The 18,534-nt window shown below is 33.5% G+C and overlaps 1 protein-coding gene across 6 annotated transcripts in view; it reads right to left on the bottom strand.

Moving 5' to 3' along the window:
- Positions 1 to 18,534, bottom strand: part of NAV3 (neuron navigator 3) — a 376,614-nt gene that overhangs the window by 143,716 nt on the left and 214,364 nt on the right. For all 6 annotated transcript variants that reach the window (XM_027886771.1, XM_027886774.1, XM_027886768.1 and 3 more), the window contains exons 4-5: positions 13,613 to 13,685; positions 9,962 to 10,139 (exon numbers count right to left, since the gene is read on the bottom strand). In XM_027886771.1, coding sequence (XP_027742572.1) covers positions 9,962 to 10,139; positions 13,613 to 13,685 — 251 coding nt within the window. The remainder of the gene's footprint in view (positions 1 to 9,961; positions 10,140 to 13,612; positions 13,686 to 18,534) is intronic.

Below are 18,534 nucleotides of genomic sequence, written 5' to 3'. Positions count from 1 at the left end.
GTTGGTCCCTTCACCCAGGTGACAAGTGATTGGACAAGAGGAAATGGGGTTAGGTTGCCCCAGGGGAGGTTTAGATTGGATACTAGGAAAAATTTCTTCATGGAAAGGGTTGTCAAAGGTCCTTGAAAGTGAGTGTAAAGCACATAAAACTGAAGGACAGAGCTTCTATAAACCTGAATGGAGCATAAATCAAGCTGAAAATATTTTAACCTCCTTCTTCAAAAAGTAACCCATGCATTTTCATCCTGAATATCATCTACTTTTTATTTAGTCCTCCAAAGGATCAAAAGGATCATGTTACATCACACTGTCATTTTTCTATAATGTTAAGAGTCACTTGGTGGTTCTAAAATGCCAGCTATGTGAAGTGTTAAAATTAGAAAAAGAAATAGGGGTTTGTAGTATATTATCAAAATCTTTCTTCCTCACGGGCATATTTGAATTTTTATATGCTGTTGATCTTATAAAGTGCATTTATATCACTAGTGTGGCTGCACTCTAGAACTGTTCAAGACTTTTGTATTAGAAAAATTCTCTGTAAAGACTAGTTTAAAGAGAATGCATTGTCAGTGTAAAAATTTCCCTGGAAGGTCTCAATTAAAAAAACTTGTTCTTTTCTTCTTGGCTGGCCATCATCTTGTCTGGCAAAAAGAACAAGAGATAGTATTCTAAGGTATACCTAACTCCACATCCCAAGTGTGCCTGGAGAGACACCACAGAAAACAGAAGTTTCAAGGCTCCTCACCATACGAAACAGTTTGGACAGGTAAAAGATCACTAATTCCTCAAATGGACAGGTAAAGAACTCTAAGGAAGAAACCCAAAAACTTGATTTTTCACACAAACAATATTTTCCAGACATTTCTTTTCCCTTTTAGCCCTGTCTTGGTGACTTAATATATGGCTATATCTATGCATATTAATAGTTATATCTACATATATCTATATCTATACATATTTATTTATAAATGCTATTTATTTATATATAAATGTTATATATGAATGTGTATTTTATACATATATCTATATTTTATAGGTGTAAACTATCTATATATATCTAACACATAAATACACATTTATTTTTTCATTTACAAGAGAAAATATCTGTGGTGCAGGCAGTTCTAGTTCAGACCCTGTCATCTGTTCTAAAGTAGATGGACATATCTCCTTTGCACTCTTTGATCTTCTTGCATCTTATACAAGAAGTCTGTCTTTAACTGATTCATGCTTGGAGGTACAAGCAAAATCATGTTTTCAATGTTTTTTTATTGTTCACAATTCATAAACCAAAATGTGCATAAACCAATTTTGCATCAGTATTTATGTTCTTGAAGAATACAGAGACTTGCAATAAGAATGAATCTTCTGCCACAATGATCATAGCTTTCCCATCGTGGTCCCAGGTATTTGTACTTACAGGTATTCTGCAGCATTTAATGAAAGAGTATACAAACTGCAACATTAAAGAAACAAAATGGATATAAAGCAATAACTGTGTACTGTGGTTTAGGACACTGTGCTAGTTAGCTACTGGGCTTAACCTGATCTGTAGCACACCTAAAATGCAATCTTTTAAAATCCACTATTTTTCCCTGAACAACTCGGCCAAGTGGATAACATCGTGCTGCCAGAACCAGGACTAAGCCCTTAGGGACCAGTTGTACCTTTCTATGTACCTCATCTCCATATCATTTATAATCTTGCACTAGAACAAAATTATATCAGAGGATCTGCACAGAATCACATGCCACTATTCTGTTTTACAATTTGATAGAATAACACTGTAATAAAGTTTTCTCCTAGAGGGAATGAAAAAGGATGTGCCAGAGACCCTGATGATGGTACCTCTTCAAAACTACTTGAATTGCCTCTTGAATCTTTGCAAAGATTTCCAAAAAATCCACTTTTCTAACACATCCTAAAGTATGGCTGGGATTCCTATAAACCTGCATCAGTCAAACAATTATCACATAGTTAAGTCTGTTTCTATTGACTGTATTAAAATACATTTATGAGCATTTTGTTTGATCTCCCCATTCACTCTAAAATAGTAAAGAGCTTTGCAATATAAAGAAAATACAAGAGATTCTACCAACATTTCAGCTATGTTCCCATAAGCATTTTCAAAACACAAATATATTCTTGTGTGGTGAACTTTAAATATAAAAAAATCCCTCTTTTTTTCCCCCACTTCTATTTTAATTCATTTTCCATGGGTAATAATTGTCATAAACAGCACTGCCTGTGCTTCTTTGGAAGTGTGTGGATTTTTAGTTTGGATGGGGTTTTTTTTGTAAATTAAGAGAGAAAGTCGTCTCCTCTACAGCAGCTGCTGTATGTAATGTTATTTCATTAACTGACACCTGCAAAACAACAATGTGTAGAGCATCAAATTTGTTTCACAGTCTGTGAAAATATTAAGAGATAACAGTTGACAAAAAGAACTGACAGAAGCAAAGAAAGTAGCAGTAGAAACAAGTCATAAAACTATGACTTGAACGAATGTAAGAATGCAGCAAGAAAAAGACTGAGCCACACATTGGTATCAAGGATTCTATTAAGGAATAAATAGAACAAAGATAGAATATTTTACTGCAAAATAGGTAAATAGGAATAATACGGCAAAAGAAAGAGAGAAGACTGCAATAATTCAGTATGGCTCCCATTGCACTTTACTTGTATTTAAATTTAATTTGCCATATACAAATAATGATAGGCAAGCTCAGATGTTCGTAAGACATCAGAATTAAATAGGTGGCAGATCTGGGAAAAGAATAAATGCATGGACATTTGATTTCAGAGAATGATAAGAATTGATGAATCTCAATGGAGAGCGTGGGTAGAGCAACAAAGAATGTCTGAAGGAAAAATAACTCCATTATAAAGTTTCTATTCCTTCAAAAGGAATTATATAAAAGGTTGGATTCAAGTGCTACAAGGACGACTAAAACACTTCTCATTAATTTCTACATGATCAGGACTAGCAACAGTAAAAATTATGGCCAAACTGCATCAAAACTGACATATAAAAAGTAATGAGTGTCAAGGGTGACACACGCCAGACAATGAGAATATCTGAAACTTACAAAATGAGAATTGCCACTAAATGGATTAAAAACACTCTTTTGAAAACTGTAAGAACAGACAATAAGAAAAGTTGACAGTTGTGTTTGGAAACACAAACAGACCAAGCAGCACAGAAAAAAATATTGTTCTTGAGCAAATGGCACAGGTAATTTATAAACAGTAGAAATCAATGTAACTACATATCACAGGTTCCTAAATAAAACGTTCAAACAAACATCAGGTAGTTTGCAAAGAGAAAGAACTGTCTGAAATTATGCACAAGGGGAGGTACCAAACAGTAAAGGACAAGTTTTAAGGATCCAGCTGACAGGAGTATGTAAGAAGGTAAAAAATACAAGCAGTTTGTGAAAGATTGGTAGTAAAATGGTCAAACAGGAGATGAAAAGCTTAAAAAAATATGCAATGTTATTGAGAGAATAAAAATGATTTCTGGTTTACATGTTTTTATTTTCTATTTATTTTTTTTTTTATTTCTAACATAGGCATGCTATAGTGTGCTAGAATATGATATAACTATAGAAAAAACCTTTGTGTTTTAGAACCTGAACATCACTTTGAAACACCCTTTTCATCCCTTATTTTAAGCTTAAGAAATATTATTAGATATCTTCTTATCTTAGAGAGGATGGGCTACAGGGAAGTAGTATGTCAGAAATACACCCTTACTATTGCATTGTTATGTCTTTTCTGTATGAAGGTTATTAGAAAGGTTAGTTATTTGCCACCATCAAAAAGTAACCCTAATAGCTCTTTCTTAGCTTAGACCCTTACTAGAAAACAGAAAACAGAAAGAAGAAATACACATATACCTAATTTTTCTCCTTTTCAGTCATCAAATAATGATTCTGTAGTGGGAAAAGCGGGAACTACCTATGTGTTTCCTCTCACCAAAACCAAGTGACTAGCAATGGCAAGAGCTAAGGACAGCGAAGAGACTTGTTATATCACCTTCCTATCCATTAAAACCAAGAAAGACACACAAATATGTACACTTATTGGTTTTTAGTCTATGTTAGTGCAATGAACTTGGTGTAGCGTGCTGCAATAATATTTTAAACCTCAAGAATACTGAAACGAAGGCCTTTTTCTAAACTGAGAGTGCTGTAACCAAGATTGCTATACAGATTGGCAGTATTCTGACACGGATCTATTTCAATTCATAATCACAACCATTACATTTGCATTACTGTATTTCACACAGCACAAGCTTGTGTTCAATATTCTTAATTTTTTTTCTAGAACTTCTGAGCAGTAGGCAACATGAAACCTAGTTCCTTGCAGTAGTTATATGTGCAACTGCCGTTAGAAATCAGCTACCTAACTTTGTTTACGTTCCTAGGAAAACCAGGGTGCTCTTTCAATATAACAAATTTAACAAAATCCATCTGGACCTCAAGCTGTGCGCAATCATTCCTGTACGTGATAAAATAGTTTGTCCATCTCAGTGAATTTTTCTGACAGCTTACTGAAACCAGTCACTGCCTAATCCATAAATGAGACACAACTTCTTTCATCCACATGTGTTTTCTCTTAGTATCTGGGTGGTTGAAAGATCATCACTGCAGAAAGTTTAGATGCATTGCTGTGATAATGGAATCCACTAGCAAAGCAAAGCATAAAAATATAATGTAAGCATTGTTGTCATCTATCTGTACTGACAGATATAAATAAGGCCACCAGCATCTTGTATTTTTTTAATAAATCTCAGAGCTGCAATAAAATCAGAAGGAAAGAGTGAAGTGCCAACTTCAGTTTTTGAAGTATTAAATTCCCACAATTAGTCATACAAGAATATAGGAAATTTTACCATAAAAAGAAATCAGAAAACACACCGAAAACCATTCTCTGCCTTTGGTTACCATTAATTTACTGCAGATTTTTCCACTAATAGTCTAATAATTTCTGAGTTTTTATACTTAGTGGTACAAAACTATAATCTTCCATAAATAAAGAGTATTCTTTGCACAGAAATTTCACTTACCATAAATCAACTTCCTAAATTCTTTTTACATTTCGTTTGAAATGTTGCTATTGGTTCTAGGATGAGATGGGCAAATGATACTCTTTCACATGCAGAATCTTGCTCTCTTTCTGTTTGCACAATTTTCACAATTCTGACATCGGTCACAGATAGATTACATGGGAACAGGAACATTAGAGTATTGCCACACTGACCAGTTTTGGATAACTTTGTTAGGAGCTGTGGCCTGCCATAGAAGATCCTCCTATGCAAATTTTGCACTAAGGGGAGAGAGGCTCCTGCAGAAATTGGTTTAATTACATTCCTGATCTGTGTTGTCTCCTAGTCATCCAAGGACATCTAGCCTCCTGAATTAGTCTCCTGAATTCTCCATTTTTGCACAAACCTAATCCTGTCAGTCTTGTGATATTCTGGTTATAACCTTCTCCTGGGAACTCTATTTGCCATACTAAAACAACCTGTCTATGAAACCTGTCTAGTCCTAATATAATTTGGTGCTTGTTTCAGTTTTTGTTGATAAAGGGCTCAAACACTATCTGAATGAGGTTGAAACTAAAGTATGTTGTCTTCAGTGGCATGTGAAACAGGCTCAGACTCAGTAACGATCACAAACATTGATCATTACTAAGGACACCATAACCTGGAAATGAAAACAATAGTACCATCATCTTTATCATCATCATCACCAGGAGCAGTCTTTTAAATTAGGAGGGTGAGTCACTAGTCTTGTACATACAAAGATGAAATTTCCTTGGTCTTCAGTAGGGCCTGAATACTACCAACCTTTATTCTGACCACCTTCTGTGTGAATTCTCAGAGGTATTTCTCTCTTCCATGTATAATCTGTATTTCTCTCAGCAAAAGTAGAGAGCAATTATTAAACTTACTTGTTTAATAAAGAAAATAAAATGGCTTTTTACCTCCCACGAAGCTGAAATTAAGGAATATGCTTACTATACGTTTCTCGAAGCAACAAAGAAGATAACTCTTCTGATAGAATTTTCTAACCTAAAATAATAGTAATTACTAATTGCAACTAAAGATTCCAAGGATTAAATTACAACATAAAATGTGACTGATTATTGAACATTCAAAAAATGTACAAAGTCTACAAAATGCATCCACCATTTTCAGTGTATATGTTTTGCTTTTGCTTACATGCTTGCACACATACAAACACATAGATATCAAATGCATTTAAATGTACATAGCACCTCAAAAAGACAGCTTTATTCCTCAGATGTCTAACACAGTAGAAATATGTGAGTCTTCTAGCAGGATAAAATACCCATAGATATAAGAATATAATTTTCCATACCCTTGGAAATTTACTCAAATTAGATTTGAAGCCTTTTGCCATTACTGAATAAAGATGAATGTGCCACTCAGGTATTAACAGCTATATTCATTACCTGGCTTCTGCTGTAATAATAGGATAATTTTTCTTGTTTCTTTCAAAAACCTGAAACTATTTGCAGGTAATAAAAGACCACAGACCAAGTTAGTGAAAATAATCTCTGTTATGTGCATTTGCCAAATATTTTTTCCAAAATATACACTGCAAGTAATTTTCTGCCTTAAGGCTTCTACATGCCAAACCTTTCCACAGTTATGCTAGATATGTTAGAAAAGGAAAAGTATTCAGAATTTTGAAAAACATATTCAGAACTGTAACAGGCTAATAAAAAGGCATACTTGCACAATAAATGTGTAGTAATAAATTGCCCTGAAGATTAACATCAACTGTGAAATTATAAAATAGCTAATTTTATCACCACTATTTTTAAAAAAAGTAAAATTACTCTATATTGATAGCAGCTAGATTATCGATTGAGTTAATAATTTCATATGGAGAGTGTGAATTATGTACACTATTATACACTTCAGATTTTATCACTTTTCAAAATTCTCCGTTCAATAAAATAGGAAGGTTTCAGTATCTGTATGAAACTACTTTTTGTCAAAAATATCTAAAGGTTTGAGGTGTCTCATGGAGTAGTCATATGAGTTCCTTAGGACCTTCTAAATCATGAGCTCCTGCCAACTCAGTCATGTTGGTTCCTTTGGTAAGTAATGCTGAGACACAGCTGACACAAAAGCAATCATAGAAATCATTCTGGGGAGTCATGTAAGCCACCTGTTCAGATTTCAAGTAGCAAAAGGTAGACAAGAGGCAAGATGAAACTCATCAAAGTAATCTTTTCTATTTTAATTTCATATTTTGGCTTCTCTCTAAACAGAAGCTTTGATTTACTCATTAGCAACTTAAAACTAAAGAGGTGTTTGGGAGATTATTATTTTTCAAGCTATTTGTTTTTTGGTGAAAAAAAAATTAATTAAATGAAATTACTGCTATGAAAAAGGATTGCTAAGCCCACCACACAGAGTTCATACCAGTGTACAACTTTACTATGAGCATTTATTTGTGGTAGACTTTTTTCACATATAGTAATTTTTTTTAGAAGGGGATATATTATTTTATGCTTATTTCCTTATATTACTTCAAAATGGGAAGAAATGAAAAAAATCATCATTAAAAAAATTGTATTTCTGTTTGTTTCTAAGTTCTGGGGCTCTTTGTTTTGCTAGCAGCTCAGAATACTAGATGTAATTGTAGAGATGTAATAGTAGCAGAAGATAGAAACCTTTCATATAGGAGAAAACTTTTAGTAGTAGGGACCTTTCTTTATCCTTAAAGACTTTACTGAAAAATCATACTCTCCCAGGCAATACAGAAGTTTATAGTGACAAGCATTAAACTTTTGTATATATGAAAGCAAACAGAAAAAATCTTGCTTTCAGTTTTCAGATTGAAAATAAGAAATCTTGGTCTAATTATTTTTTTATGTAGAAATACTTTACAACTGAAACATAGGTATGAATAGAAATTTAATCACAGAATTAAATTATTTTAAACTCCTAGATGAAAGTGGAAGATCTATAGCACACTGATGGAAGTAGAAATTTTGTTAAACCAGCCTTAGACGTCATTCTACAAAAACAAAAATGCTGGGGTTCTGAACATGGAATGACTGCCTTTCCTCTAAAGGGAGCATGTTTAACCAGCAAAATAGGAGAAGAAGGTGCTGAAGGACCACAAGATCTTGGGTAATTATGATGAAAAGAAAACCTAATAAAAGATTCATAAACTCTCTGCCTAGCACATGCAACCCATGTCATCCAAATAGTAAAAAAGCTGCTTTATCCAGGCTTTTTTTGACAAACCCTTGTGATAGTAGTGATGTATAAAGGGATACTGTAACTATTTTATTATTAAAAATTCACAATGGGAAAAGCAGGAAATGTTTCTATTATTTTACTAAATTGTAAATAAAATCCAGTAAACAAAGGTATTCACAGGAAGCTGGCTAATCTCTTAATTCCACCAATTAAAGCTGATTAATTTCTGAATAGCAAGATGTTTTTGCTTTTTATGCAGTATTAAATATCTGAATAGCAAGATGTTTTTGCTTTTTATGCAGTATTAAATATCCTTCAGAAAATAGAAATTCAATTTTGAAAACGTTGAGAGCAGTCAGACTCTTCTAGGACAACATCATAATTCCCTAGGTTACACTCTAATACTAAACTTCACAGAGAAAGCATTCAAAGACATTAATTTTCAGTAGCAGAGAAAATAAAAGCATTTCACTTCTTAATGCCCAAGGCAAACATAAATGTATCCTAATTTTTGTATCAAAGGAGGTAATTAAAATGCTATCAGCAACACTTTCCTACAAAACATATTTTTAGAACATTCCTAGTTTGAAGACAAACATTACTATCAGGTTGAAGTGTTACAAGTTTTGTCATTTGAAGAAATATGTTTATTATAAACATGAAAATGTAATTAAGGTATGAATGGACTAAAGAACCAGAATCTCACTATCATAGTCTGATACTTTTAATCCATCCTAGATCATTGACTTACCACATTCTAGAAACACAGCTGTTCAGTAAGTCAGCAAAAACATTTTAAACAAGGATATGAAAAATCAAACAAGTATTAAACCCAACAAGATCAAAGTCTTCATTAAGAACTACAGTTTGCATGGCACCAGATGTGAATGGCTTTTTTTAAACTTTCCCAATAAAGTATACATTGTTAATACTGTTTCCATTTAAATAGATATTTGTGTTTCAAACTGATTCTTTTGTCCTGGCCTGTAAGGAACTACATTTTCAAAATATGTTTTCAGCTGCAGTCTCAAAGAAAAGTAACTCAGAAAATAAGGATTCTGCTGAGTGCTTTGGTTTCCTAAAACTAAATAAAAACCTGACCATTTAAAAGAAACAACTAGATTAAGACTATTTATTCTCCCCTAAAAAACCCCAACAAACAAACAAACAAACAAAAAAAACCCCAAACAAAACAAAACAAAAAAAAAAACCAACACACCAAATAGAATTAGGTGCTTAAAAAAACAGAATGTGTAGGGATAAAAAGAATTTATAAAAAATGAAAGTAATAATTTTGCCTTTTCCCCATGTATTTTGATAACTATTTTAAACTGTTCCTTTAGATGTGGAACTGAGTATGTGAAGAAAACATGAAAATAACCAGTATACTAGCCACATGGTGTGCTAGCTGTCTCTTATTGTGCAATGGGCAGTAGAATCAATAGTAAGGTAACAGAAAGCCCTACAATTAATTAAAATTGGAACTAAATTTAATTGGGAATGATCTCTGCTCTCACTCTAGCTTTACCTCCAAGAAATGCAGCATAGTACCACAAATACATTGCATTCATTGCAAAAATAGCTAAAAAAAAAAAATTAAAAGAAAAAGCCAAGCTTTTAAGTCTTAAAGTGGTCCCCATTTTTTTTTCATGAAATCTTGTCTTTTTTGAACAAAACACTTTCACCCCTGAGAAAACTGGCTTTTTAACCTACCTTGACTGCATATCTTGATGTGTTTTGGACTGGCTGATTTCAGGTGAAGTTGAAGGGACTTGCTGTTGTAGCTCCACCAAAGACTGGTAGTACTGCTGCTGCTGATGTTGCTGCTGTTTGTACCGAGACAAACTGAAAAACAGCCCTAAAATGGCTTTCAAATTTCCATTCCGTATTTCTATTAAAAAAAAAAAAAAAAAAAAGAAAAAAGAAGAAAGAGAACAAGAACTGAAAACACTTTGGTTTTAGACTTCAGTTTTGCCACAGTCTTACAGTAAAAGATCTCTGTACATACTTATAGCTATACACGTTTATGTCTTATATCTCTTCATTTATCGCTAATATCAGGGACATTTTAGGCATCACTGATACTTTATTTTTTGTTATAATTTTTCTTTATTTACGTGCCATTTTTGCAATAAACACGATGCCCTCATGCTGAGTCATTTACATGGCCATAACCAAGACTCCAAACCTTAAATAACATACATAATTTGAAATTAATACTCCTGCCTCAATTAAGTACAAATACTCTTAGTAAGCAGAAGTTAATTCAGAAAAATCTGAATTCTTTCTGGCCCTAGGTGCACATCCCATGCCTTTAAATTAGTCTTCTTGAGTTTTCAGCAAATTCTGTGCACATTGGTACTAAACAGTGGGTTGGTTCTATGAAAATCAAAAAGAATGATGTAACAGTCTTATAGGTAAGCACATATCCATTCATACGAATGTTGAAGGACCACGAGGAAAGAAAATAAATGGAAAATTGTTTCTAAAAAAGGTAACTGTAATGCTTATGATAATATCTTTGAACTTTCAAATGACGTGACTTTATAATTTTCTCTGTTATACTGCTTTTTCAAATCTACAGCTTTCACATTGGGCTAACACAGCTACCTCAACAAAATTCTGGTGTTCCACAGTAAAATTCCTGTGTCTTCCATTCCTTTCTTAGCCTTTCCCCAGCCTGAGATGGGGAACCTAACATGCAACACTGCAATCTTTCTGCATTCTCTGCAAGTCTAAATAATGAACTTTGAGTCCTACAGCTTTCTTAAGGTAAATTTTCAAGCCAAATTTATGAACAATTACTGTTATATTCACATCTTGTAAATGATACTAATATTCTTTGAATAGGATTGGGTGGAATGTTCGTACATACACTAACAGGCCAGCAAACATTGGAGCCCTAATGGTCACAACCCATTCTTCAAAAGCAAACACCATCCTGGGTACTGAAATATACTCTTCAAAATGGACATTTTTTTCTAAGCATTAATGCTTTCTCATTTTTTCTGTGAAGATGCTCCAGGATCTTTGATTCCCAGTGAGATCATCAGAGATACACAGAACTTTCTCAGAGAAACTAAATCTTTTAGGCAACCATGACTTTTGCAGTCATGTTTGTTTCAGGAAAGATCATTATTAAGAAATACAGAAAACATATTTAAAACTATCCTGAACCTCCCCCAACAAAAACACATAACTATCCATTTTAAGCTGCTCTGATTCTAGAAGATTTTCAGTAGGTGACACCAGTTTATTTATATAATTTTGCATCACTTAATGCTCAGAAAAAGAATTCTTTGTTAAATCCCACTCATCTTCTTTATCTTAAAATTTTGCTCTTTTTGTGTTAAATGACATATTTTACTGTTTCTAAAGAAGAAAGTTACGTTTTGAACTTCTTTTTCTTTCTTACTTTTGAATGAGTTAAAGTTAGAAGATTTCTTGCAAATACAAAATCTAGAAACTGCTAATGTGTATTAAACATCTGCAAGGAAGAGGAAGGGAGTGTTTTTCTTTGTGGCAACTGGCTTAGGATTTATCAATTGAGTTCTCAAGCAGAAATTCTGCAGTCATGATTTGAAAATTACTTTTATTCTAGGTCTCTTCATTCAACTATCCAAATGAGGTTTGTAAAATCTTCAAACCTTCCTAAGGTTATGGTTTATTGTTCAAGATCCTTCCTGGCCCAGTATTAACAGGACATGTTTACCAAACTATTACAAGAAACTCAATTTCTTCTCCTCAAAAGAAATTATAATATTCAGGGTCATACATAATAAAAAGGGTATATTTAAGGGAATCACACTTTTGAAGTACTTTGAAGTAATATCATTACAAAAATATTAGTGTGTGTACACCAGATTCATGATAATTCATAATAGCAAAATTACTTTAAATCTTACTTCATAAATCAGTAATAAAATTTGGTTTTGAATACTAATGAGCATTTTAAATCATAGTCCTTGCATTTAACCTCATATAGTAGTACTGCTTTCAGTAGTATATGACCTTAAAGCTATACACTTGAAGCTTACATCCTATTAAAGTTATTTTCCAAAGCAAAACAAAGGTATGAATAAAGACATGCATTACAGAATGCACACAGATTTTGATTTACCAAAGTACAAAAAATAAGTGTAATGCACCATGTCATGGTTCTCATTAAATAAATTCATACTAATCACACATTTGGTTGGTATTTTATATGCAAGTAAATATAGGCTGCACTAGAAAATTCCGTTTCTAAACAGCTTTGAGGTGAATGACAGTATGCAAAGTTTCAGTATTCTCTTGTATCAAGATATCTACAGTATGTACAAAGGTTCCCTTGAATCACTTCAGGAGCTTTCCATAAGTTGACAGTCAAACTGAATAGATAGTACATATCACAGCTGTGTTGCACTTTAAAGTCCAAAAAAGGTGGAGATGGTGAAAGATAGTTCTTATTTAATTTAAAAAATCAAACAGTGGTTAGCATTACAGATTTTTTCTCCATGATTCTTCTAGAATTCAAATGAAATTAACAGCTCTGGAAAAAAAAAATTTTCCTTTCAGCTTTTATTTGGGCTACAAGCAAAATAAAAATACAGGGTTGCATCTCATTAGGATGTTACCTTCAGTTATCACAGAGGTCATAGGGATTTTGAAGGTGCATAGCACCTTGCAGAACTGTTTAATTTGTTATAGGACAAAGATTTATTTACATGTTATTAACTTACAAGAAAAATATTCACCTGCATCTTACATTAGCAAGGCAAATGTTACATAATAATTAACAGAACTGATATTTGTAATAGCTTTGATTTCTTATATTTATGAATTTAGTTGTAACCATATTAGGCAATCACTAGAGGTGATTAATACAGCAGAATAACAGAAGCAGCAAGATCATTCACTCTTAATAGATCACATCAAAGGAACACTATAATTTTCAGACTCATCCTGACAGCATTACTAGTAATAATAAATTTGCTGAAAGAAATAGACTTCCCTAGTTTTACTTTACTGAGCAAGATTCTCATATCCTTGTTTGTAGTTTTGAATCACATATACGAACAAGTTAAAAATGTATGCTTGAGAAGCTCTGTGCCTGTCTAGTATTGTGGAGGTAACATGAAAGGATTATTACTATTGAAAAGGTATAATTTTAAAACGTTGTCTCAAGCTTCATAAATAATGAATTTCTTGGTTCAATTTCAAGTGAAAATTAAAAGGAACCTTTCTCACCTGCTATCACTAATCTAAATTTTCATGCTATTCAAGACAGCTGGAGATTGTTATTTAGGTGCAAATAATTTAGTTAATAAATTTAGTTTTTAGAAAAAAATACTATTATTTATTGTGATGATTTGCTTCTCTTACCTTCTGCAGAAAGACCTTGGACATTTACGCCTCTGGCTGCCAGAAAGCTAAGGCAGACATCAACATTCTCAATCTGCAATACGAATAGAAATAACAAGCAGCATAAGACTATTTTACAAAATGTAGAAATGTAGGGAGAGGGGAAAAAAAATGCTCAGGAATGAATACTTTACATTCATTGCATACTACAGCTCTTTACCAAAGTTTAGCAAGAATGATTACTGCTAATTGGGGAACTGATATAAAGCTTTCATTGTCCACTTTAGTGCTTAAAAACAATTCACAAATGCCCGATCCAGAATGGCATGCTGGCAACTCAGCAACCCACCTAGTTAACATAAAACTGGATTTTATACGCTAAAAACAAGCAGTGCTGAAAGCATGCATAGAGAATTAGACACTGAATATATGCCTGGAGATGGGAGCAACTGAGTTTACTAAAAAATACAAGCATAAAAACTCCAACAAATGTGTAAGCAAAGGTACTTTGTTGGGATGACGTAGGATTCTGTGAAAATGATGTCACATTAGTGGTTGATTCGCCAAATTTTTTCCTTCAGATCTTACGCTTTCCTTCAAAACCATGATAGGACATGGTGCTGACTTCTGTTGGTGATTTAGAAGAAACCTACAGTTACCACAGAGACCTTTAGATATGAAAATGTAGCCTAAATGTAGATTAATAAAAGGATAAAACTTCTGCCTCTAAAATGAGTAATCACAGAATTAGACTGCTTTCATATGTCTATTTCTAACAGATGAGGGAAACAGAATGTTCCAAAAGATTCTTGAGTCACCATTCTCAGCTGATTACCACAGTCCTTCCCCAATACTTCCTTCAAATGAATTATTTGCTTCATTTGATCTATAAAGCATATACTCAGCTATAAATATGAAAACTTTTAACAACTTTTGTCTAAAATATGTTGATATGAAAAGAGAAAAATTATGTATAGAAAGGTGTTCTACGTCAAGTGGCTTCAACAGATTTGATTATAATATACATTTTTAAGGTTGATGGATTTTTTCAAGGCAATTAAGATCAAAAATAAAACAAAATTTTAAATATTTATTTTTATTAGAGAACATCAAAAATAAAGAAAGGAATATTCAGCACTAAAAATACAAGCCTGCAGTAGTTCAATCCATACAGGTAATTTTATTTGAATGTTTGCATATTTTACAATGCCTCATATCAACAGTTTTCAACCATCAAAGCAAAGTGGTAAATTCATTCCTTGAATGAAAGCTACTTGATCCTTGGTAGTATCTTTTCTCACCTAGGACTACTGTCATCTTTCTATTATTGCAGCTCTGACATTATTCTCAGAAAATGGTAGTAGCGGAAAGGACATAAATATTGGTTTTACTACTGACCATAGAAATATATATTATGAGCTCACAGACTGTCTTGATCCACAAGTAGTATATATAGATTTATAAATACCTGCAAAATTTTTAGATATGCTTTTCAAGGACAATAAATGCCAAAATATTAGTAAACACGTTTTTTAAAAAGTAAACCAGTTTGGCAGGTATTGCCAATTTTCACAGCTGTGAGTGTGTAATAACCATCCTAAAATCAATGGGATTACTCCAGCTCTGTCCCAGCATAGTAATTGCAGAAACCCAGACATTAACTCTATCACTGTCTTAAATGTTTGTGTAGTTTTACAGCATGAAGAAACCCACATTAACTAGGTCATTTTGTTAAGATGTGACACAGCTAAATCAGTTGCAAGTTGGCTGCAGCTAAAATAGGAAGATCTGCTTCTTCCTCACCTCTTCTTCCTCCCAGGTGTGTGACCCTGCTGCTGCTGCCTTTGCTGGGCTTCAGTGCTTCTCTGAGCACACCAGGAGCTCCGTGCAGAAAACTCGCCCAACAAAAGGGCAAATGTATTTTAGTCACTCCAGTTTGCTATGCAATCAGATAAGCACAGGAGTCAGCAGAGGGGAGGGTGTTTTCCAGCATGAGTAAAGCATGGTTTGGGAGAGCAAAGGGGAGGTAGGAAGGACAGGCAGATAGTGCCACTCCTGGTGGCAGCAGCAAGGGAGCTGGCTCAGCCCTGACCTCCAATTACACCCCTGCATCAGTCCTGAAAATAACGCACAATATTTCTACTCAAACTATAAACAATGTCAACTGCAAACGAAAACAATTTGAATGGAAATTTTCCTGTCCTGAAGAATTTAAAAGAAATGATGATTTTTTTGTATATTAGCTGTGCAACTCAGCATGTGTTTGAACTTTCAAATCAACCATAATGCAGTATTAACTGCTTCAAAGGTGGGAAATTCTGCTGTATAACATAGTACTGGAAGCCAAAGGGAGAAAAAATAAAAGGAGAAAAAAGAAAGAAAAATCAGACCAATATGAGTAGCATCCATCTCCAAATAACTGAAAAAAAATTTCCTAGCACATATTCTAGTTTAACCAAGACATTTTTCATAATGGGCATGTCCCCTCTGCAGTATTTCAGGAGTTATAAAAAACCCTGGTTTATTGGAGAACATTTAAGCCATAATGTGCTGTGAAAACATCTCAATATCTATCTGCAAAACTGAATATTTAGTAAACAGTAAGCCTAATACATAAACCTTCACACACATTTAAGGTGAAAAATATCCTATAGAGATGGTGCCTGGTTACTTTATGTGTCTATTTCTACAGCGTGTGTCTTTGAAGTCATTTCTTAAACTCTCAGACAAAGCTAATCATTACCACTAACACCAGTGACTCAGTATGCTACAGAACTACAAAGCAAATTCTGTCTTGCTTCACGATTCACCAAGAGAACTATAACAGAAGTTGCAGGTCCAAAGTCACCATTCTGGTGCTGGTGGTTTATGAAGCAATAGCAGTGGCCAACTTTCAGACAATACACTGGGGTTGCACTGTTAGCCTTATAATAAAGTCTTGTTTTGACTTGTGAATTGAGCAAGTTTGGTGTGGCAGCTCACAACCACACAATACACTGAAAATGTCAGAAAACAACTCTAGCAGTCATTTTTCTGATAATAACTGCAGTTACTATACAACTCTCAGAAATTGTTAGGAGATTCAATGAGATATGCACGAATACATCCTTGGGTTATTTTCACTTTCCTCTCCAGTCTAGAAAATGTTAGCCTTAAAGTTGTCTCAATTTGAAAGTTTCAGTGTGTCTCTAAATATTGCTTTAATGACCTACTTCTTGCCTTGGCAAACCACAGTTATTCTTTGAACTCAAACCCAAGCAGCCCCGAACACTTTTTCTTCAAACTTACCCTCAGATGAGAGTGATTTTGCAATTACAAAAGTTCTAAGAGATTTCAAACAGCTTCTATGCCTCAGAACTGTTTCAATCAAGAGTGGTATGATTTCCTGAAGTCCATGTTTATTTAAGTAGTTAGTGATGAGGTTATTATACACTGGGGTAAACTCCTCCTAGAGCTGTTACTGTATTATGTACAATTCTACCTGCTTATGTATCAGCGGCTGAAGATTTTTTAATGTGACACAACAGATTAATTGTGTAGTAAATTTTGCTTGCAAAAAGAACTACTTTATAACTGAGATTATGTTTAACATTATAGTAAATAGTATCATCAGAATTACAAAATTTTCTAGCAGAAGATATAGCTCATTACAGTAAAGAATTCAAGATATACAGATTAACACAGAATCTTACATAATAAGACAGAGAAGAGTGACTCAAATTTGTTTGTACAGGTAGATGTTGCCAAGATTAGACTGGGTTTGAACCATTCTCCATCACTGTCAATCCCCAATTTTTTTTTGTTTTGTTTTTGTTTTTGTTTTTTGTTTGTTTGTTTGTTCCAAGGCACTTATTTTATATAGAGGTTCAAAAGAGTGGAAGAAGGGCAGCATGTTGACAGTAGACCTGCCACATTAAAAACCTTAAAAACTATAAATAGGACAAATAATTAATGATATAATAAAAAATAACCTTCACTGCCAAATAGATATTTGCCATTTAGCTATTCAGTTAAGCAGTTGAAAGTCAATCAAAACTGCATGAGATTGCTTTTCAGAGGTAACAAAAATATAATACTGAAACCTAATCCTTTCCTTGTCAAGAATAAGATGTCCAACTCTGAAATGTAGCTACAGCATTGTCAGTAAAGGTAAACTCAGCTAAGAGGATGATAATTTAGGAATTAAGACTTGTAAGCATCAATCAGATAACATCATTGGATGCTTTTTAAACTAAGCCTGCTGAGTTATGCTTACAATATATTAGGCTTCTTTTATAAATCTGATCCTTTTAATACTATTCATACCCACAGCATCATGAAAAAAGCACCTGAAATACTTAACACCATAAATATTAGTGAGCCCCAAGATATTTTTACACTTACATTTAAGGGGTTATAGTCCAAATGGTGATGTACAAATAAGCAGAAATATCACAACTCTGATACTACTAATACATTAATTGGCATTGCAAATCTGCTGTCTCATATTACATGGTGTAATCTGCTTTTGACTGAAAGCTATTTGAAGTTTTACTGACAGAAATAAATCACTAAGCCAGACTGGGAGACTTGTGTGTAAATAAACAGTAGCACTTAATACCCAGCAGTTAGCAGACTTACAGGAAGAGCTTATTTGTAGGGTATACTCACCAGTGACTCAACATATAGAATATGTCTATTTATCACAATTATTTTTGCTGTTGTCAAGATTAGCTTTCATCTCCTTTGTCTGGTAACAACACTTTCTTCACTTCCAAAATAAATTTAATTGTGGGATGCTCAGAAGACAAGTAATGATGACTAACACAGCAGAATGTTTTTCTGTATGTGCAAAATGCTCTGAAAAATATGTTGCTCTGACTAACTCTCTTTTATTAAGTTTATGACAATACAGTTTACAAGAACACATATACACATGTATACCACATACACAGGCTAGTCGC

The sequence above is a fragment of the Empidonax traillii genome, unplaced genomic scaffold, assembly GCF_003031625.1.
Source record: "Empidonax traillii isolate 1590-97213 ecotype Southwest subspecies unplaced genomic scaffold, ASM303162v1 scaffold195:size1760703, whole genome shotgun sequence".
Taxonomy (NCBI): domain Eukaryota; kingdom Metazoa; phylum Chordata; class Aves; order Passeriformes; family Tyrannidae; genus Empidonax; species Empidonax traillii.
Note: the sequence above shows the minus strand (reverse complement) of the source record. Positions and strands in the feature narration are given on the sequence as shown.